At 43.5% G+C, this 22,453-nt stretch overlaps 2 protein-coding genes across 2 annotated transcripts in view; both read right to left on the bottom strand.

Moving 5' to 3' along the window:
• Positions 1–2,758, bottom strand: part of tpcn3 (two pore segment channel 3) — a 48,918-nt gene extending 46,160 nt beyond the window's left edge. Inside the window, exon 1 of the mRNA XM_061728981.1 lies at positions 2,617–2,758. Within this exon, the coding sequence (XP_061584965.1) occupies positions 2,617–2,706 (90 nt within the window). The 5' untranslated portion in view covers positions 2,707–2,758. The remainder of the gene's footprint in view (positions 1–2,616) is intronic.
• A 15,608-nt stretch (positions 2,759–18,366) lies between these two features.
• Positions 18,367–22,453, bottom strand: part of rims1b (regulating synaptic membrane exocytosis 1b) — a 76,781-nt gene continuing 72,694 nt past the window's right edge. The window contains exons 29-30 of the mRNA XM_061725459.1: positions 22,080–22,219; positions 18,367–19,140 (exon numbers count right to left, since the gene is read on the bottom strand). Coding sequence (XP_061581443.1) covers positions 18,922–19,140; positions 22,080–22,219 — 359 coding nt within the window. The 3' untranslated portion in view covers positions 18,367–18,921. The remainder of the gene's footprint in view (positions 19,141–22,079; positions 22,220–22,453) is intronic.

The raw sequence follows: 22,453 nt of genomic DNA, 5'->3' as shown, positions 1-22,453 counted from the left end.
TACAGACCTACAGGTGACCCTACAGACCTACAGGTGACCCTACAGACCTACAGGTGACCCTACAGGTGACCCTACAGGTGACCCTACAGACCTACAGGTGACCCTATAGACCTACAGGTGACCCTACAGACCAACAGGTGACCCTACAGGTGACCCTACAGACCAACAGGTGACCCTATAGACCTACAGGTGACCCTACAGACCAACAGGTGACCCTACAGGTGACCCTACAGACCAACAGGTGACCCTATAGACCTACAGGTGACCCTACAGGTGACCCTACAGACCTACAGGTGACCCTACAGACCTACAGGTGACCCTACAGACCTACAGGTGACCCTACAGACCAACAGGTGACCCTACAGACCTACAGGTGACCCTACAGGCCTACAGGTGACCCTACAGACCTACAGGTGACCCTACAGGCCCGGTTCTACGAGGGTGCATCAGCATTGCACCCTCAGTTTATGTGTTTGCTCAGTTGAAAAGACGAAAAGAAAACTGACAAATGCGCGCGTTGATCCTGATTTATGGTTCCGCGTTACATCGACGGCATAGGTTACGCGGCGACGCGCACCGTACGTTTGCGTCCCCACGTATCCACGCCGTAAGCTCTGCGTTGGTGCCATAAATCAGCCAGTGTCCGTCACTCATGCTTCCAGTCGTGAGGTGTTAATCTCTGGTCGTGAGGCGTTAATCTCTAGTCGTGAGGCGTTAATCTCTAGTCGTGAGGTGTTAATCTCTCGTCGTGAGGTGTTAATCTCTAGTCGTGAGGCGTTAATCTCTAGTCGTGAGGTGTTAATCTCTCGTCGTGAGGTGTTAATCTCTGGTCGTGAGGTATTAATCTCTGGTCGTGAGGTGTTAATCTCTGGTCGTGAGGTGTTAATCTCTGGTCGTGAGGTGTTAATCTCTCGTCGTGAGGTGTTAATCTCTCGTCGTGAGGTGTTAATCTCTGGTCGTGAGGTGTTAATCTCTGGTCGTGAGGTGTTAATCTCTGGTCGTGAGGTGTTAATCTCTGGTCGTGAGGTGTTAATCTCTGGTCGTGAGGTGTTAATCTCTGGTCGTGAGGTGTTAATCTCTGGTCGTGAGGTGTTAATCTCTCGTCGTGAGGTGTTAATCTCTCGTCGTGAGGTGTTAATCTCTCGTCGTGAGGTGTTAATCTCTCGTCGTGAGGTGTTAATCTCTCGTCGTGAGGTGTTAATCTCTCGTCGTGAGGTGTTAATCTCTCGTCGTGAGGTGTTAATCTCTCATCGTGAGGTGTTAATCTCTCATCGTGAGGCGTTAATCTCTCATCGTGAGGTGTTAATCTCTCGTCGTGAGGTGTTAATCTCTCGTCGTGAGGTGTTAATCTCTCGTCGTGAGGTGTTAATCTCTCGTCGTGAGGTGTTAATCTCTCGTCGTGAGGTGTTAATCTCTCATCGTGAGGCGTTAATCTCTCATCGTGAGGTGTTAATCTCTCGTCGTGAGGTGTTAATCTCTCATCGTGAGGTGTTAATCTCTCATCGTGAGGTGTTAATCTCTCATCGTGAGGTGTTAATCTCTCGTCGTGAGGTGTTAATCTCTCGTCGTGAGGTGTTAATCTCTCGTCGTGAGGTGTTAATCTCTCGTCGTGAGGTGTTAATCTCTCGTCGTGAGGTGTTAATCTCTCGTCGTGAGGTGTTAATCTCTCGTCGTGAGGTGTTAATCTCTGGTCGTGAGGTGTTACTCTCTCATCGTGAGGTGTTAATCTCTCGTCGTGAGGTGTTAATCTCTCGTCGTGAGGTGTTAATCTCTCGTCGTGAGGTGTTAATCTCTCGTCGTGAGGTGTTACTCTCTCGTTAATCTTTCGTCGTTACTCCACCTTTACTGCACGAGGCACGACCAACGATTGGGTCAAAATCCGTCCCGATCCAAAAAATAGTCGCACGACTGGAAAATTGTCTCAAAACGAGCCGACAATCATACAGTGTCTGCCCGGTTTAACAGTTTAAGATTCCCAGAATATTCTAATGTTTTGAGATAGGAGATTTGAGTTTTCTTAAACTGTAAACCATAATCAGCAATATTAAAATAATAAAAGGCTTGCAATATTTCAGTTGATTTGTAATGAATCCAGAATGTATGACATTTTAGTTTTTGTAATTGCATTACAGAAAATAAAGAACTTTATCACAAACAATATTCTAATTTTCAGTCTTGTATATTTACGGTTATATTTATTTTTGTTGCTATGTTTTATTTTCTGTTGCTAGATTGTCTGATGGGTGAGGTAGCCCAGAGTAAATGTAGCATTTTCTTTGTTCTGCAGCGATATTGCTGCAATAAAGCATTTAAAATACACTTTAAATATTGTTGTTTTGCTAGTATCATTCCGCTTGAAATGATGGGAAAATGCATAATTTAGTGTTGAATAATGTGCCAGGCATGTGCCCCTCCTCATTTCATCATTTTATACAACCGGCCCTACCGACAGGTGACCCTACAGGTGACAGGTGACAGGAAGCAGATTTCTCTCCAGGTAAGTTTTATGGGACCAGAGTCCAGGTTTTACTGGTGTCACGCGACCCTTCTCACCTTTTTATTAACATCACGTGACCCAGGACTCACCTCTTTACTCTCATCACGTGACTCTCTCACCTCTTTACTTGCAGCTTTTCCTCCGTTCGGAATCTGCAGCTTCTCCGCCGGCGCTCCAGGCGCATGCGCGCTGCTGTCCGGTTCCGACATTCCTGCAGCCCGAACCTCAGGAAACTTCTGCAAACTTTTCCCAGCTGGAATAAACTTTTATTCCGAACCTGGAGCCGGTTCTGATCCTGGTTCCTCTGGTCCTGGTTCTGGACCCTCAGACCTCAGACCCGCTCCGCGGGGCCGGACCAGAACTTTTCCTCTCTTCCGGACCACAGCTGGTCCACTTCCATCCCGGTCCGGACCGACTCAGCTCTGGACTCGAACCCGCAGCTCCGCCGCTTTAAAGAGGGGCGATGCGTTCAGGGGCGTCGGAAATCTGAGTCTCGGGCAGGAAGAAGTGACGTGGAAACAGAAACAGATGTGCAACAGCTGCTGTTAAAGGTCCACAAAGATAGTATTTCTTACTGAAAGAAAATCAGTCTATACATGATTTATATGAAACCATGTTAAAGTCTCTTGCTCTTTAATTTACAAATGTCGCTACGCTTAAACACTTTTGTTGAAATGTCAACCCCTGTGATTATTTTATTTTGTGATTATTTTATTTTATTTTTTTTTAATTTAATCTAGAAGATTATCTTGGAAAAAAATGTATAGTTACATATTCGCTTGTGTGTTGTGAACGTATGTTTCAGTTGCAAACTAATGTTTCCTAATAAGGATTTTATATTTTTGAAATGTTGAATAAAGTTTGTTAAAAAAAATAATATTATTTCTTACTTTGATTCTCGTAAAGAACGCGTTCTTGAACACCTATTGGATTTGATCATTATTTACGCTAAATTCTTTATTCACAAACAAACATTTGCTGGTGCTACTTCCTAAATCTGCTCCTTTTCTACTAGAATTAAATTATCTATGGTGTTTAGAGTGATAGTTTAGTGAGCTGTTTTATTTTTTTTATTTCTTTTTATGTATTTATTTTCTATTCTTTTTTTGCGTAATTAATTCTTATCCTGCTATAATTTTATATCCATTTTTTTAATTTTCTTTTTATGTTTCTATTTTGGAGGGGTTAAAAAAAATAAAGGGAAAGTGATTGTGATTGTGATTTTCTTTTAGTGATACTTTAGTGTTTCACTACGGTCACTGTATGTAGGGATCTTTCTATTGTTTTTTTTCTTCTTCTAAATAGTTATAAAGATGTATGTTCCATTGTTACTTTGGCTATTGATCTCAATAAAAAAAGGGAAAAAAAGAATTACATTCTCTCATTAAATGTCTTTATTTGATAAACAACAAAAGAACCAATATATTTTAAATCAACTATGAAAAGTTTTTCCCTGTTTCCTCCGACTAACATTTTATTTATAACTGTCTTGACCTTTTCTTATTGTTTTCCATGAATCTGATTCTATTCCTCATAGCTGTTTTATTTATTTATGTATTTATGTTATTCTCTATTTATTTACTTACTCATCTTGATTATGATTATGATTATTATTATTATTATTATTATTATTATGATTATTATTATTATTATTATTATTATTATTATTATTCATAATAGATGTTTTTATATTGATATTTTATGCATCATTGTATTTCTGTTCCACAATATTGTTGGTGTTTGTATGGCAAGATTTGCTAATAAAGTAAAAAAAAAAAGAAGAAAGAAATAGCTGCAGGTCCACGTGAACATCTTTAAAAACATCTTTAAAAACATCGTAGGAACCCAGAAATACCGAAATGAGACGACAAACATTTGAGTTTTTAAGAACATTTAAATATTTAATTGTGTTTGTGAAAACTCCCAAATGTGCAATTTTATAATCTGAGAAATGTTAACCTTTTTTATTTAGTCAAAAATTCGAGTTTTTTGTTATTATTATTATTATTATTATTATTATTATTATTATTATTATTATTATTATTATTATTATTATTATTATTATTATTATTATTATTATTTATTTTATTTTTTTTAATTATTTTTGAGGATTGGTTCTTTACTTGCGTTTTTTTTAAATCAGGACTTTTACTTCACTACATTTAAAAGTTAAAAAATATACTTTTACTTCGTTACTTTGACATTTGCCACCTCGTTACTCGTTACAAATTAAGATAATCAAATATTATATTTTGCAAGAAAGAGTTTATTTTTGGTGTTTTATTCTATACCACATTTCATTCACCTGAAAGTGAAATAAAAAAAAACAAGGGAAGGATCATTTTTGGTTGTGTTGCTTCTTTTCATGTGTACTATAAAATAGTTGTACTTTTACTTTTGATACTTGAGTATATTTAATGTGAGCTACTTTAAGACTTTTACTCAAGTAATTTTCTTATGGGTGACTTTAACTTTTACCAAAGTCTTTTTCAGTTGTGGTATTTATTTAATTGTGTTTATGAAAACTTTTCTCCCAAATTTGCAATTTTATAATCTGAGAAATGTTAACCTTTTTTTATTTATATAGATTTTGAGTCAAAAATTAAAGTTGTTTCATTTTATTATTATTATTATTATTATTATTATTATTATTATTATTATTATTACTATGCAGTTCCTCTACAGACCACTAGGGTTCATATTTCATCTGGTAAAATTATATAAATGAACACATTTATATAATTGGGGGCGTGGTCTTTTGATTGACAGCTGACTCCGCTGATGACGAGCTGTCAATCACTTTAGCTAATTAGTGAATAAAAACCCAACAGAGGATAAACATTCATATTTTAAAGAAATAGATAGATAGAACTTTTAATTCCTACATTATTTCGGGTTCCTGAAGGCACCGCGGGGAGTCACGTGACCAGCAGGATAACGGAAACCAGGGAGACGTTTATTTGGCAACAGTAGAATTAGAGAGAAGTAAAAACGTCTGTGTTTAATCAGAGAGAAGTAAAAACAGCAAAACTTGGTTCTTTCTGACAAACTTTTATTCTTTTACTTTGTAGGAAAAAAAAAACAGACTTGTAGTTCTAAAAAACACTTTTTAGTGTTCTTGGTCTCAGATAACTGAGATCTGAGACAGAATCTGGTGAATCAGCATCTTCCTCCTGTTAATGTACAGTTTTATAAACTATTTGTATTTTGCATCTGATTTAATATTTTGCTGCATCGGCCGTGTCTGTATTTAATTACAGTTTTGTGTTTATATTGTTTTATTATTGTATTGGACCAAAAACACAAAAATATGTCTGGAGCCGCAATTAATGAATAGTCTTGTATCAGAATTAGAATGAAGACAAATGGTGAAAGGAGAAATGTTGAGAAAAAGTGGAAATGTCGAGGAAATATTCAGAATTTTGTGAAAAAAGTCGAAATGTCGAGATTAAAAAGGAAAGGAAAAAGGAAGAAAAAAATAGAGAAAAAAGAAGAAAAAAGAAGAAAAATAGAGAAAAAAGGAAAAAAAGAAGAGAAAAGAAAGAAAGAAGAAAAATAGAGAAAAAAGGGAAAAAAAGAAAAAAAAGGGAAAAAAAGTCAAACATTTTTGAAAAATCTCCACTAGGGAAAAATAAGAACAATAAGAACTTTATTGATCCACTTAGGAGTAATTCATGTTTTATCAGCTATAGAGAACAAGGTAGTGCCGAAAAACAATATATATCCCCTTTACAAAAATAATAAAAATACAGAAACATATTTTCTCATCAACAAAACAAATTTAAAATTTTTCAAATAACAAAATAACATATTTGAACCATTTTTCAGACAATAAAATAACTGAAAAATCTGTTAAATCATCAAATATGTTTTGTTCATGAGAAAATATGTTTCTCTATTTTTCTTTATTTTCTTTATTCTTCAGGTCCAAACGGAGCAGAACAAACAGATTCAGGGACAGATTCTTCCCAAAGCTGAACTTTCTCAACCAATAAGCTCCTCATAATGTGCAATATTCTCTATCCATTATGTGCAATATTATTCTCTCATTCACTCATTTCATAGTGTATATATAATTACGTTTCTCATTTTGTTGTTTACATAGTTTTTGCATGTGTGCACTTTTATGGAGCTGCTGCCTGATCTCATTATACCATTAATGATAATAAAGGCTTTTATTCTATCTATTCTATTCTATTCTATTCTATTCTATTCTATTCTATTCTATTCTATTCTAGAGGACTTTGGGACTAGTCAGTAATCGTGTTAATCCTCCACTAGTGCAGAAATATTGTTAGTGCAGTCGCCACACAGATCTGATCTCTGATGGAAACATTTATAGAGATTCAACATCATCATCTTCTTCTCTGTTATTCTTTTCTTCTCCGTGTTATTGTGCTGCATTTGAATAGATTATTCAAATTATTCAAATTATTATAGCTTCATACCCCCCTCTAGCTTCATACCCCCCTCTAGCTTCATACCCCCCTCTAGCTTCATACCCCCCTCTAGCTTCATACCCCCCTCTAGCTTCATACCCCCCTCTAGCTTCATACCCCCCTCTAGCTTCATACCCCCCTCTAGCTACATACCCCCCTCTAGCTACATACCCCCCTCTAGCTTCATACCCCCCTCTAGCTTCATACCCCCCTCTAGCTTCATACCCCCCTCTAGCTTCATACCCCCCTCTAGCTTCATACCCCCCTCTAGCTTCATACCCCCCTCTAGCTTCATACCCCCCTCTAGCTTCATACCCCCCTCTAGCTTCATACCCCCCTCTAGCTTCATACCCCCCTCTAGCTACATACCCCCCTCTAGCTTCATACCCCCCCCCTCTAGCTTCATACCCCCCTCTAGCTACATACCCCCCTCTAGCTTCATACCCCCCCCCTCTAGCTTCATACCCCCCTCTAGCTTCATACCCCCCTCTAGCTTCATACCCCCCTCTAGCTACATACCCCCCTCTAGCTTCATACCCCCCCCTCTAGCTTCATACCCCCCCCCTCTAGCTTCATACCCCCCTCTAGCTTCATACCCCCCTCTAGCTTCATACCCCCCTCTAGCTTCATACCCCCCCCCTCTAGCTTCATACCCCCCTCTAGCTTCATACCCCCCTCTAGCTTCATACCCCCCCCCTCTAGCTTCATACCCCCCTCTAGCTTCATACCCCCCCCCTCTAGCTTCATACCCCCCCCTCTAGCTTCATACCCCCCCCCTCTAGCTTCATACCCCCCTCTAGCTTCATACCCCCCCCCTCTAGCTTCATACCCCCCTCTAGCTTCATACCCCCCTCTAGCTTCATACCCCCCCCTCTAGCTTCATACCCCCCTCTAGCTTCATACCCCCCTCTAGCTTCATACCCCCCCCTCTAGCTTCATACCCCCCTCTAGCTTCATACCCCCCTCTAGCTTCATACCCCCCTCTAGCTTCATACCCCCCTCTAGCTTCATACCCCCCTCTAGCTTCATACCCCCCTCTAGCTTCATACCCCCCTCTAGCTTCATACCCCCCCTCTAGCTTCATACCCCCCTCTAGCTTCATACCCCCCTCTAGCTTCATACCCCCCTCTAGCTTCATACCCCCCTCTAGCTTCATACCCCCCCCCTCTAGCTTCATACCCCCCCCTCTAGCTTCATACCCCCCCCTCTAGCTTCATACCCCCCCCTCTAGCTTCATACCCCCCTCTAGCTTCATACCCCCCTCTAGCTTCATACCCCCCTCTAGCTTCATACCCCCCTCTAGCTTCATACCCCCCCCCTCTAGCTTCATACCCCCCCCCTCTAGCTTCATACCCCCCCCTCTAGCTTCATACCCCCCCCCTCTAGCTTCATACCCCCCCCCTCTAGCTTCATACCCCCCCCCTCTAGCTTCATACCCCCCCCCTCTAGCTTCATACCCCCCCCCTCTAGCTTCATACCCCCCTCTAGCTTCATACCCCCCTCTAGCTTCATACCCCCCTCTAGCTTCATACCCCCCTCTATCTTCATACCCCCCCCTCTAGCTTCATACCCCCCCCCTCTAGCTTCATACCCCCCTCTAGCTTCATACCCCCCTCTAGCTTCATACCCCCCTCTAGCTTCATACCCCCCTCTAGCTTCATACCCCCCTCTAGCTTCATACCCCCCCCTCTAGCTTCATACCCCCCTCTAGCTTCATACCCCCCTCTAGCTTCATACCCCCCCCTCTAGCTTCATACCCCCCCCTCTAGCTTCATACCCCCCTCTAGCTTCATACCCCCCCCTCTAGCTTCATACCCCCCTCTAGCTTCATACCCCCCTCTAGCTTCATACCCCCCCCTCTAGCTTCATACCCCCCTCTAGCTTCATACCCCCCTCTAGCTTCATACCCCCCTCTAGCTTCATACCCCCCCTCTAGCTTCATACCCCCCCTCTAGCTTCATACCCCCCTCTAGCTTCATACCCCCCTCTAGCTTCATACCCCCCCCCTCTAGCTTCATACCCCCCCCCTCTAGCTTCATACCCCCCCCCTCTAGCTTCATACCCCCCCCTCTAGCTTCATACCCCCCTCTAGCTTCATACCCCCCTCTAGCTACATACCCCCCTCTAGCTTCATACCCCCCTCTAGCTTCATACCCCCCTCTAGCTTCATACCCCCCTCTAGCTTCATACCCCCCCTCTAGCTTCATACCCCCCCTCTAGCTTCATACCCCCCTCTAGCTTCATACCCCCCTCTAGCTTCATACCCCCCTCTAGCTTCATACCCCCCCCCTCTAGCTTCATACCCCCCTCTAGCTTCATACCCCCCTCTAGCTTCATACCCCCCTCTAGCTTCATACCCCCCCCCTCTAGCTTCATACCCCCCCCCTCTAGCTTCATACCCCCCCCCTCTAGCTTCATACCCCCCCCCTCTAGCTTCATACCCCCCTCTAGCTTCATACCCCCCTCTAGCTTCATACCCCCCCCCTCTAGCTTCATACCCCCCTCTAGCTTCATACCCCCCTCTAGCTTCATACCCCCCTCTAGCTTCATACCCCCCTCTAGCTTCATACCCCCCCCCTCTAGCTTCATACCCCCCCCCTCTAGCTTCATACCCCCCCCCTCTAGCTTCATACCCCCCCCTCTAGCTTCATACCCCCCTCTAGCTTCATACCCCCCTCTAGCTTCATACCCCCCTCTAGCTTCATACCCCCCTCTAGCTTCATACCCCCCTCTAGCTTCATACCCCCCCCTCTAGCTTCATACCCCCCTCTAGCTTCATACCCCCCCCTCTAGCTTCATACCCCCCTCTAGCTTCATACCCCCCTCTAGCTTCATACCCCCCCCTCTAGCTTCATACCCCCCTCTAGCTTCATACCCCCCCCTCTAGCTTCATACCCCCCTCTAGCTACATACCCCCCTCTAGCTTCATACCCCCCCCTCTAGCTTCATACCCCCCTCTAGCTTCATACCCCCCTCTAGCTACATACCCCCCTCTAGCTTCATACCCCCCCCTCTAGCTTCATACCCCCCTCTAGCTACATACCCCCCTCTAGCTTCATACCCCCCCCTCTAGCTTCATACCCCCCCCTCTAGCTTCATACCCCCCTCTAGCTTCATACCCCCCTCTAGCTACATACCCCCCTCTAGCTTCATACCCCCCCCTCTAGCTTCATACCCCCCTCTAGCTACATACCCCCCTCTAGCTTCATACCCCCCTCTAGCTTCATACCCCCCCCTCTAGCTTCATACCCCCCCCTCTAGCTTCATACCCCCCTCTAGCTTCGTGTGTGCGTGCGTCCATGCGTTCATTTTTGTGTGCGAACGTGCGTTTTTTCGGGCGTTTTCGACATTTCAATTTTTTTCTCAAAATTTCAACTTTTTTCTCAAAATTTCAACTTTTTTCACGACTTTTTTCTCAAAATTTTGACTTTTTCATCCAAATTTCAACTTGTGTTAGGGGACACTGTGTTAGGGTTAGGGTTAGGAATTTGAGAAAAAAAGGCGAGGAAAAAAAAAACCTGAAAAACTTGAAAACCTGAAAAAAAGTGTAAAAAAAAACCTCCCTCCTTCAACACAGAAACCAGAGGTTTCCATCGTTGCCATGGTTGCCACGGTTTCCATCGTTGCCATGGTTGCCACGGTTGCCACGGTTTCCATCGTTGCCATGGTTGCCATGGTTTCCATCGTTGCCACGGTTTCCATCGTTGCCATGGTTGCCATGGTTTCCATCGTTGCCATGGTTGCCACGGTTGCCACGGTTTCCATCGTTGCCATGGTTGCCATGGTTTCCATCGTTGCCACGGTTTCCATCGTTGCCATGGTTGCCATGGTTTCCATCGTTGCCATGGTTGCCACGGTTGCCACGGTTGCCATCGTTGCCATGGTTGCCACGGTTTCCATGGTTTCCATCGTTGCCACGGTTGTCACGGTCAAATCACATTGACGGTTTAGAGCAGGTTTTTATTTCACTTCATCCTTTGTTTTTATGCAAAATACTGTCAACTGTTGATTTAATTGTGGAAAACTTTCCCGAAAATAGAACTCTGGATATTTTTCACAGAAACAATTTACAATTTACAGACTTTTTTTCTTATTTTTGTGGAAACTTCTTGAAGTCTCGTAAAAACTACATTTGACTCAAAGGTTTGGAGGTTTGTTGTCTCCTGCGGGTGCAGTACTGCGCATGCCCACCAGATGGCGGTGTTGAATGTCTATTTAAGATAAGATAAGATATCCTTTATTTTCTCCCTCAGTGGGGAAACTTATTAAGTTAAGAGTTAAGAGTCATAAAACAAGTGAAAGTTAATTTCTTTGACTTCAACAGACAAACACGGTATTCATTTTCAGTTTCTGGGTCCCAGTACTCACTGTTCCACTACTTTGAGGACATTTCCAAAAGTGTCTGAAGATTCATTTTGTTGTAAACAAACATTTAAATCCTTTATGAAACATTTTTGAAATGAATTAAAAAAAAGAACAACACTTTCCTCTTTTTTCTCCTTTAAAGTCCTGATTTTCAGTTGTTGTAAAATAAGCAAATGTTTGACTTTAGAGGTCCTTTTTTTCCCAATTACCACATTAAAACATTTTTAGAAACAATTGTGCAAATTTTCAACAAAAACACTCAGAACATCAGACTTTTATAATCTCAGAAATATTGTTTGTAAAGTGAAACACCGTCAGGTTTACTCACTGATCCTGATTAAACTGATCTTTATTAAAAACATAGTTCAGTAACGACACCTTTTATCTCAGGTATGAACTTTATCCTGCAGTGCGCATGCGCGGCCGCTAGATGGCGGTAAAATCACGCCGGTCGATTATTAAACATCATAAAACATCAACTTTCTTCCCAAGCAGCTCTTGTTTGGTTAAATACAATTTTTTTGAATATATTTTATTTATTAGGGGTAAAGGCCCAGTAGAACAGGATTAATTACACATTTAAATTGAGTATCATATTATTTCTGTATGTCAGTTTACAATCTATAGAATATTTGACACATTAAATAAACTGAGAAAAAAGATACAGTACAGTTTACTTTCTAGGATGTTTTCCTTGATTTAAGGACAGAACATTACACAATTCAACGAAAATAATGATAAATAACTGAAAAGTATTTAATGTAATGATTAAGTATTAAAGCTACACAGTATACATTAAAAAATAGATGAATAAAAAGAAAAAAACTAAGAAAAAGTAAACAAAAAGGAAGAAAAAAGAGAGTGTAAGAATGTAAGAAAGGGAAGAAACTTATTATAAACTTTGTTAGAGTTTCCTTTCTCTGAATATCTGATCTTTTCAGCTTCAGAAATGGTTAAATACTATTTTGAAAGAATACATAAATAAAATATAAACGTTTTTCACGTGTTTGTTCTGTAGTTTTAAAGAACGGCTGAAAATGTAGAATTGTTTTATCTTTTCCCTTTTTTATTAACATACAGAACAAAGAACAAAAGACATCGAGTTTCAATATTTATCTAGGTGTGTGTGTGTGTGTGTGTGTGTGTGTGTGTGTGTGTGTGTGTAAATAATATAATGAAAATAAATAAATACATTAAGAATATTAATTTGAAAAATAAATAAATAAATAAATAAATAGATAATTATCATATAGAGTGATATAATATAAAGTAATATATGTAATACTAAAATAGCATATAATAATATAATAATATCCTAATATAACATAATAATTTTTATAATATAACATAACAAAATGACATCACCATACTATATTATATAACAATAAAATAATACTATAATAAAACATCCATGAGATCTCATAACATAATATAATAATACAATGTAAAACAATATATCATGATTATTATGATTATTACTCTAATTATTAGAATTAGAGTTGGTAATATATATACTGTATATATATGTTACGGTTAATGTAGAAAAACGGCTATTTTGCAAAATAGCCGTCGATATTTCATAGTTCCTTTTTTCTGCTATAACTTTTGAATGGTTTAACATAGGAAGTCGTGGGTGGTGTCGTTTCTGATATACTGATGGAGGACGGGGGCCGTGAGTGCGAGGGCCCGTTCATCCGTTCATCTCTGCTTGCAGCTTTCATTGGTCTTGTAGCTGCTTTTAGCTCCGAGGGTCCCGCTGCAGGTCTGGATTCTAGGGTCTGGATCCAGACCTGCAGGTCTGGACTCTAGGGTCTGGATCCAGACCTTTACCGACCACTAGAGTCTGGATCCGGACCTGCAGGTCTGGATTCTAGGGTCTGGATCCAGACCTGCAGGTCTGGATCCAGACTCTAGAATCCAGACCTGCAGGTCTGGATTCTAGAGTCTGGATCCAGACCTTTACCTGTCCCGCTACAGTTCGCTCTGGTTGGCCTGCAGTTACCTGGTCAGGTAGAACTGGACCCCTGATGGTTTGCCAGCCTGTGATTGGCTCCTTGTGGTTCAGAATCTTGTTATAATAATACTAATAATAATAATAATAATAATAATAATACTAATAATACTAATAATAATACTAATAATAATAATAGTAGTAATAGTAGTAATAATAATAATAATAATAATAATAATAATAATAATAATAATAATAATAATAATATTTTTTATAAATTTTATAAAAAAAATGTTTCCACTGTTTCTTTCTTTCAACCAACTGTATATACTGTTCATATTTCTGTGATTATACATATTTTATATATATATATATTTTTTTTTAATATATTTTTTATTTCTGACTTTTCAGTCTTTTTACCCCTCCCCTGCATGTGTGTGCTAAGTGTACTGCTGACAACAAAATAAGTTTCCCCACTGAGGGAGAAAATAAAGGATATCTTATCTTATCTTATAATAATGACCAAGGGGGAGCAGGTATATTGTGAACAGAGACTCAGAAAAAGTGCTTTCAGTCAGTCTGCATTCTCTGTTAAAGCTGCACTAGAATGGAACTCCATCCCTGCAACTATCAGAGAACTGGACACATACACTTTATTTAGAGCTCATTTAAAGAAATGGTTGATTAATACTCAGCTCTGTCAGCACTAAAACCTAACTGCACCTTTCTGTACTTTACACCTTACTGAACTTCCCTTGCTGTCTTGCTACCACTGGTCTCATGTACCTGTATGCATGTCTTGTGGTTTTTGCAATCAGACTGTTTTATGTATTGTATATAATGTGCATGCTTACTATGCCTGAGCTTCTGCTTTGCATATTTAATACCCCTCATTTTTATTGTTTTGCATGTCTTGCATTATGAGCATCCGTGTGGCATGTTTAAACAATATCTGACTGTAATACAAAGGTGACCTGAATGATGTTCTCGTTAACATTATTTATTTTATTTTTTCGCTAACATTATTTTATTTTTTCTTCTTTTCTTTTTATTATTGTTCTGCATGCCTATAAATGAATTGTAATTTCAATCTTACATTTGTGTTTTGACTCTGTAACATCTGTCCAGGGACTACAGATGAAAAATAGCCTCTTGGCTAACTCTGGCACATTTACAGCAATGTTTATTAATGTGCATTGTCCCTGTCAAATAAACCAAGAAAATAATAATAAAAAAAATAAATAAAGATGGTCCTAATACTGAGCCCTGGGTAACCTCTCTGATGATACTTTCCCCAGGGCAACATGCTCGGTTCTCCCAGTCAGACGCCAGCGTCCTCCCTCTGCTCCGAGAAGACGTGACATTCACAGAAAACATTCAAGGCCAGTTTAAAATAGGTATTAGATGCCATAATAGGTCCACTTTAACTCTTCAGGAACCATTTAATTATTATTCATTCTTTTTGTTTTATTTTATTTTTCAATTTTTGTCAAATAAATCATATCACCAACGTACAAATACGAGACATAAATTGTAAAAGACTTAAAACTGTTTTCCACACATTCTTTATTTGTAAATAATAAAAATGAACTTTTTATATATATATTTATATATATAAAACATACACATCATTTGAGCCACATCTGTTGTACAAACAAAAATGTTGCAGTGATTTTTTTCTCTAATCTTCTTATTTTAGTGGAAGTTTGTAAACAATCATCGACTTTTTCTCCCGTTAATACTGAAAAGAAAAGAAGAAAAAGGAACTGACGTCACCGACGATGGAAAGAAAAGTGGTGAGGTGGGACCGAACCGGACCGCGGTGCGTTCAGGGCCCGCGGTGCGTTCAGGGCCCGCGGTGCGTTCAGGGGCCCGCGGTGCGTTCAGGGCCCGCGGTGCGTTCAGGGCCCGCGGTGCGTTCAGGGGCCCGCGGTGCGTTCAGGGGCCGCGATGCGTTCAGGGCCCGCGGTGCATTCAGGGGCCCGCGGTGCGTTCAGGAGGCCGCGGCGCGTTCAGGGTCCCGCGGTGCGTTCAGGGTCCCGCGGTGCGTTCACGACCCGCGGTGCGTTCAGGGGCCCGCGGTGTGTTCAGGGCCCGCGGTGCGTTCACGACCCGCGGTGCGTTCAGGGCCCGCGGTGTGTTCAGGACCCCGTTCAAAACCACGGTGCGTTCAGGGCCCGCGGTGCGTTCAGGGTCCCGCGGTGCGTTCAGGGTCCCGCTGTGCGTTCAGGGCCCGCGGTGCGTTCAGGGCCCGCGGTGCGTTCAGGGTCCCGTTCAAAACCGCGGTGCGTTCAGGGCCCCGTTCACAACCGCGATGCGTTCAGGGTCCGCGGTGCGTTCAGGGTCCCGTGGTGCGTTCAGGGTCCCGAAGTGCGTTCACGGTGCGTTCAGGGCCCGCGGTGCGTTCAGGACCCCGTTCACAACCGCGATGCGTTCAGGGGTCCGCGGTGCATTCAGGATCCGCGGTGCGTTCAGGGCCCGTGGTGCGTTCAAGGCCCATACCCCCGGAGTATTTACAGCGTTCAGATCTGAGACTGAAATCGTGGCGTCGAAACAAACGTCGGATCTGATTCGTCCACGTTTTTTTGGGAAACCCCTGGGGGGCGTGGCCGGGAGTGGGCGGGGCTTGAGGGGCCTGGAGTGGGAGTGGGCGGGGCTTGAGCGCTGCTCCGTGCAGCTGTACAGTACGTGGATCCTCGACATCGGCGTAATCTGGGGTTCGGTTTGAGGACCGAGGGGGCGTCGACCTCCGGCTGACCTCGTGGGAAATGGCTTCTTGGTTTTTATCTCTTTAAATATTCAAGTACGAGCAAAATCTGTACAACTGCATGCAACAAACAAGCGGCCCGACAGGAAGTGGAACTAACACACGCATCTACGTCACTTACCTTGTTGAGTTTTTATTCTTCTTGGCTTTTACAAAAGTGTGCATGCAGCTCGGAACAGCTCGGGTCATGCTGGCCCCGCCCCCTTTCTCCCGGGGGGCGGAGTCTGACGGTTCCGGCGCGGGGCTAGCTAGCTAGCTAACCCGGACGAACATGTTCACGGAAAAAAACGCACGAGGAAAATGTGAGAGACGTTCTGAGAAACGGACCCAACTGCCTTCGTTTTTTTTTTTAAACTATGTTGTTTTTTCTTCTTTTCTTCAAAAAGTTAAACTTTTTGTCGTAAAAAAATCAAGCTGTTTTGTGCTTGTGTTTATTTAAAAAAAAGTCTAATGGAGGTTTTGGGTGGAAACCTTAAACGTGCTGCGTGAGGGAAGGCACGCCCTCCGATGTGAGAGTCCCGCGGCGGTACCAACGTTACCGCGGCGTTACTGCGGCGGTACTAGCACTACCGGTGGTACTAGCGGTAGCGCTAACGCGCCTCGGATACCTCGATACAGAGACGACCCGCTAGCGGAACGAGGAAACCACGTCTACCGTCAGGAGTAAAAACCTGAGGAGCCAACTGCACCGCCGGTTAGCACGTGGCTAACTTAGTACGTGGCTAAATTAGCACGTCGGCAATATAGTACGTGGCTAACTTAACACATGGCCAACTTAGCACATGGCTTACTTAGAACGTGGCTAACTTAGCATGTGGCTAACTTAGCACGTAGCTAACTTAGCATGTGGCTAAATTAGCACATGGCTAAATTGGCATGTGGCTAACTTAGCAGGTGGCTAACTTAGCACGTGGCTAACTAAGTACGTGGCTAACTTAACACATGGCTAACTTAGCACATGGCTAAATTAGCACATGGCTAAATTAGCACATGGCTAAATTGGCATGTGGCTAACTTAGCACGTGGCTAACTAAGTATGTGGCTAACTTAGCACGTGGCTAACTTAGCACGTGGCTAACTAAGTACGTGGCTAACTTAACACATGGCTAAATTAGCACGTGGCTAACTAAGTACGTGGCTAACTTAGTACGTGGCTAATTTAGTACGTGGCCAACTTAGCATGTGGCTAACTTAGCACGCTAGTACCCTGTTTTATCTACAAAACTGATTTCACCAAAAACTAGTTTTCCATTTCCTGTAGAAAATAAACGACCCTTACTGAATCCCGCCGGTTCTTGGTCTGGATCTGAATTATGGACCGGAACCAGGACCAGTTCTGGAGGATTCAGGTTCCCCCCCTAAAATCTGCCATAACGATTAGTGTCATTATTAGACTAAGATTAGCATTAGCAGTAAACATGGAGCCGTAGCCACGCCCACCACAACCACCTCAAGTTACACAAATACAAATGATTCTTTTACAGTTTTTAGCCCAGGTGGGCCCAGAAGGGACACACTGGGATGGGAAAAGGGACTGGTTCCCATAAAGTTTCAGGCTAGCAAGCTAGCAGGCTAGCCCAGACTGGCAGCTTAGCAGTAAAACCTTGTTAGAAGGAAAATATACTCATGTGAAGGCCTCACTTTATTCACTATACTTTTACTTCATTTTACTATGTCATGTGAACTTTTCCCCAGAGCTACTCCTCAACTCCTCAGATCAGTTCTGATCCAGGTCCACAGGTGTCCTGGGAAGGGGAGGGCTAGTGAGGGCAGAGCATCTTGTTTTTATTCCACCAGGGAGATTGTGACTGGAGCGGCCGGCCAAAGCCGTCAAGGTCAGATTATAGAATCAACAATTGTATTTAGGACAGGCAGACTCCAGTAGTTTTCCATCTGCCTTAACATTTATTAATCAACTATATGCTCGTAATGTGATACTGAATGATGCTGTGGTCCACACTACACCCACACCACACCTACTTCCGGATTGTACAAACTATAATCCTACACCCACTTTCTACTGTAATTCCACACCCACTTTTTGTGTCTTTAAATAAACTCTGCTGGGTGCAGTCACGGATTACATTCCTTCTGGTGAATAAATTATCAAATTAAACTACAAATCCTTCAGCGGCCTGCAGGTTCAAGCAGGGATGCGGCACCTACAAGGAATGATGGGAAAGTTTATTAGGACGGTATTTGAGACGTGCTAACGCAGGAACAATGGCGTTGGACTGGTCACGACTTCATGTTAGAGTGGGCAGAGCTAGTGACGGTGCAGTTGGCCCCAGATGCGTTGTCATCACGCCCCTCCCCACCCCCCTCCCCCCACCGGAGGACATGTTTACCAGCTCTGGTCACGCCCCTTTTTTCTCATCTGGCGTTCTTCCGTCCGAGCGACGCGGCGACGCGTCGGACTCGCTCTTGGGAACATCTAGGGGGGAAGAAATGAACGACAAAAACAAACACTCGCTCGGACCCGAGGTGCCCCGTAACCATGGCAACCACGGGGGGGATATTGAGGGGCGTGGCTTCAGGAATGTGGGAGGGACCAAGTGACGTGGCTCCGTGATCTAGGCACCAGAAGGAGGCCCCCCCGGGCTCCCAGGGGCCCCCTGGAGGAGTGGAGGGGGGTTCCACTACATTCCCATGCTTACGTTTACATTTCTCTGCTTCGCTCTGATTGGCCGATACTCGGGTCTGTTCTAGTCTTTATTTTATTTTCATGGACATGAAACACTGAAATGTGACGCTCCCTGCGACGGCGGGAGTGATTGTCAGGTTTCCACAAAAGCTTTCTCTTTCCAATGTTTTTTTGATTGTTGATGTCCCACATGTCCGTGCCGGGCCTAGCCGCGGCGGCGCCGCTAGGTCCGCTAGCATCGGACCCCGGGTCGTCCCGCTAGGATCGGACCCCCGGCGGCCCGGACGAGCTGTCCAGCGACGACTGTGAGGCTCTCCTGGTCAGCGAGGCTAACGTAGGGTCCACCAGCGAGGACGGAGGGAACAGCTTGTACCAGCCAATCACGGTGCTGGACAAGTCCAGCTCCTCCAGCAGGATTTGGGCGACGCCCATGAAGCTCTTGTGGTCCATCCGGCCGTAGTCACCCCAGACGATCACCTGCGGGCCGAGAACAAGCTGTTAGCCATCGTTAACCACCTGTCAGCCATAATTCACCACCTATCAGCCATCATTAACCACCTGTTAGCATCATTAACCACCTGTTAGCATCATTAACCACCTGTCAGCCATCGTTAACCACCTGTCAGCCATCATTAACCACCTGTTAGCCATCATTAACCACCTGTTAGCCATCATTAACCACCTGTTAGCATCATTAACCACCTGTCAGCCATCATTAACCACCTGTCAGCCATCATTAACCACCTGTTAGCCATCATTAACCACCTGCTAGCCATCATTAACCACCTGTTAGCCATCATTAACCATCTGTTAGCCATCATCAACCATCTGTTAGCCATCATTAACCACCTGTTGCCAACATTAACCACCTGTTAGCCATCATTAACTACCTGTTGCCAACATTAACCACCTGTCAGCCATCATTAACCACCTGTCAGCCATCATTAACCACCTGTTAGCCATAATTAACCACCTGTTAGCCATCATTACTCACCTGTTAGCCATCATTAACCACCTGTTAGCCATCATTAACCACCTGTTAGCCATCATTAACCACCTGTTAGCCATCATTAACCACCTGTTAGCATCATTAACCACCTGTCAGCCATCATTAACCACCTGTCAGCCATCATTAACCACCTGTCAGCCATCATTAACCACCTGTTAGCCATCATTAACCACCTGTTAGCCATCATTAACCACCTGTTAGCCATCATTAACCACCTGTTAGCCATCATTAACCACCTGTTAGCCATCATTAACCATCTGTTAGCCATCATCAACCATCTGTTAGCCATCATTAACCACCTGTTGCCAACATTAACCACCTGTTAGCCATCATTAACTACCTGTTGCCAACATTAACCACCTGTCAGCCATCATTAACCACCTGTCAGCCATCATTAACCACCTGTTAGCCATCATCAACCATCTGTTAGCCATCATTAACCACCTGTTGCCAACATTAACCACCTGTCAGCCATCATTAACCACCTGTCAGCCATCATTAACCACCTGTTAGCCATCATTAACCACCTGTTAGCCATCATTAACCACCTGCTAGCCATCATTAACCACCTGTTAGCCATCATCAACCATGTTAGCCATCATTAACCACCTGTTAGCATCATTAACCACCTGTCAGCCATCATTAACCACCTGTTAGCCATCATCAACCATCTGTTAGCCATCATTAACCACCTGTTGCCAACATTAACCACCTGTCAGCCATCATTAACCACCTGTCAGCCATCATTAACCACCTGTCAGCCATCATTAACCACCTGTTAGCCATCATTAACCACCTGTTAGCCATCATTAACCACCTGCTAGCCATCATTAACCACCTGTTAGCCATCATCAACCATGTTAGCCATCATTAACCACCTGTTAGCATCATTAACCACCTGTCAGCCATCATTAACCACCTGTTAGCCATCATCAACCATCTGTTAGCCATCATTAACCACCTGTTGCCAACATTAACCACCTGTCAGCCATCATTAACCACCTGTCAGCCATCATTAACCACCTGTTAGCCATCATTAACCACCTGTTAGCCATCATTAACCACCTGTTAGCCATCATTAACCACCTGCTAGCCATCATTAACCACCTGTTAGCCATCATCAACCATGTTAGCCATCATTAACCACCTGTTAGCATCATTAACCACCTGTCAGCCATCATTAACCACCTGTCAGCCATCATTAACCACCTGTTAGCCATCATTAACCACCTGTTAGCCATCATTAACCACCTGTTAGCCATCATTAACCACCTGTTAGCCATCATTAACCACCTGTTAGCCATCATCAACCATCTGTTAGCCACCATTAACCACCTGTCAGCCATCATTAACCACCTGTCAGCCATCATTAACCACCTGTTAGCCATCATTAACCACCTGTTAGCCATCATTAACCACCTGCTAGCCATCATTAACCACCTGTTAGCCATCATCAACCATGTTAGCCATCATTAACTATCTGTTAGCCATCATTAACCACCTGTTAGCCATCATTAACCACCTGCTAGCCATCATTAACCACCTGTTAGCCATCATTAACCACCTGTCAGCCATCATTAACCACCTGTCAGCCATCATTAACCATGTTAGCCATCATTAACCAACTGTTAGCCATCATTAACCACCTGCTAGCCATCATTAACCACCTGTTAGCCATCATTAACCACCTGCTAGCCATCATTAACCACCTGTTAGCCATTATTAACCATGTTAGCCATCATTAACCACCTGTTAGCCATCATTAACCACCTGCTAGCCATCATTAACCACCTGTTAGCCATCATTACCACCTGTTAGCCATCTTTAACCACCTGTTAGCCATCATTACCACCTGTTAGCCATCATTAACCACCTGTTAGCTATCATTAACCATGTTAGCCATCATTAACCATGTTAGCCATCATTAACCACCTGTTAGCCATCATTACCACCTGTTAGCCATCTTTAACCACCTGTTAGCCATCATTGACACCCATTTAACCCGGGAGAAGAGTTCAAGATTTCAAGAGGCTAACCCAGACTAGCATGCTAGCCCAGACTAGCATGCTAGCCCAGGCTAGCAGGCTAACCCAGGCTAGCGGGATAGCAGGCTAACTCAGTTTAGCAGGCTAGTCCAGACTAGCAGCTTAGCTTCCTAGCCCAGGCTAGTCCAGACTAGCAAGCTAGCAGACTAGCAGAACCACCAGATCCGTCTGCTGGAAACCTCAAACATTTTACCTTCGTCAGACAAACCATGAATCAGTGACTCAGTAAACTCTGCAAACACTCAGGACTGGGAGGGGGTCCAAACTCTGGCCCGTGGCTGGACCTGGGTCGCCGGGACGAACCAGCTCACCTGCAGAACCTGCTCACCTGCAGAACCCGTTCACCTGCAGAACCCTCTCACCTGTAGGACCTTTCCCGCCGGACTCTCCTCGAACGTCAGCGCCTGCTGGTAAAGCGGGTCCAGCGTTTTCCGCGCGATCTTGGTTTTCTTCTTGGCGACGTACGCGCCGTTATTGAGCAGGTAGACCTTAACGTAGGGAGCTGGGGACACGGAGACAAGTAATAATAATAATGACTTGGTTTTATATAGCTCCTTCAAGGCACCCAGAGCTTTACAGAGATCATTATTCATTCATTCACATTCTCTCTGGTGGTGGTAACTACGTTTGTAGCCACGGCTGCTACGTTTGTAGCCACGGCTGCTACGTTTGTAGCCACGGCTGCTATGTTTGTAGCCACGGCCGCTACGTCTGTAGCCACAGCTGCTACGTTTGT

Source organism: Cololabis saira, chromosome 1 (assembly GCF_033807715.1).
Source record: "Cololabis saira isolate AMF1-May2022 chromosome 1, fColSai1.1, whole genome shotgun sequence".
Classification (NCBI taxonomy): domain Eukaryota; kingdom Metazoa; phylum Chordata; class Actinopteri; order Beloniformes; family Belonidae; genus Cololabis; species Cololabis saira.
The sequence above is the reverse complement of the archived record's forward strand: the minus strand, read 5'-3'. Positions and strand labels throughout refer to the sequence as shown.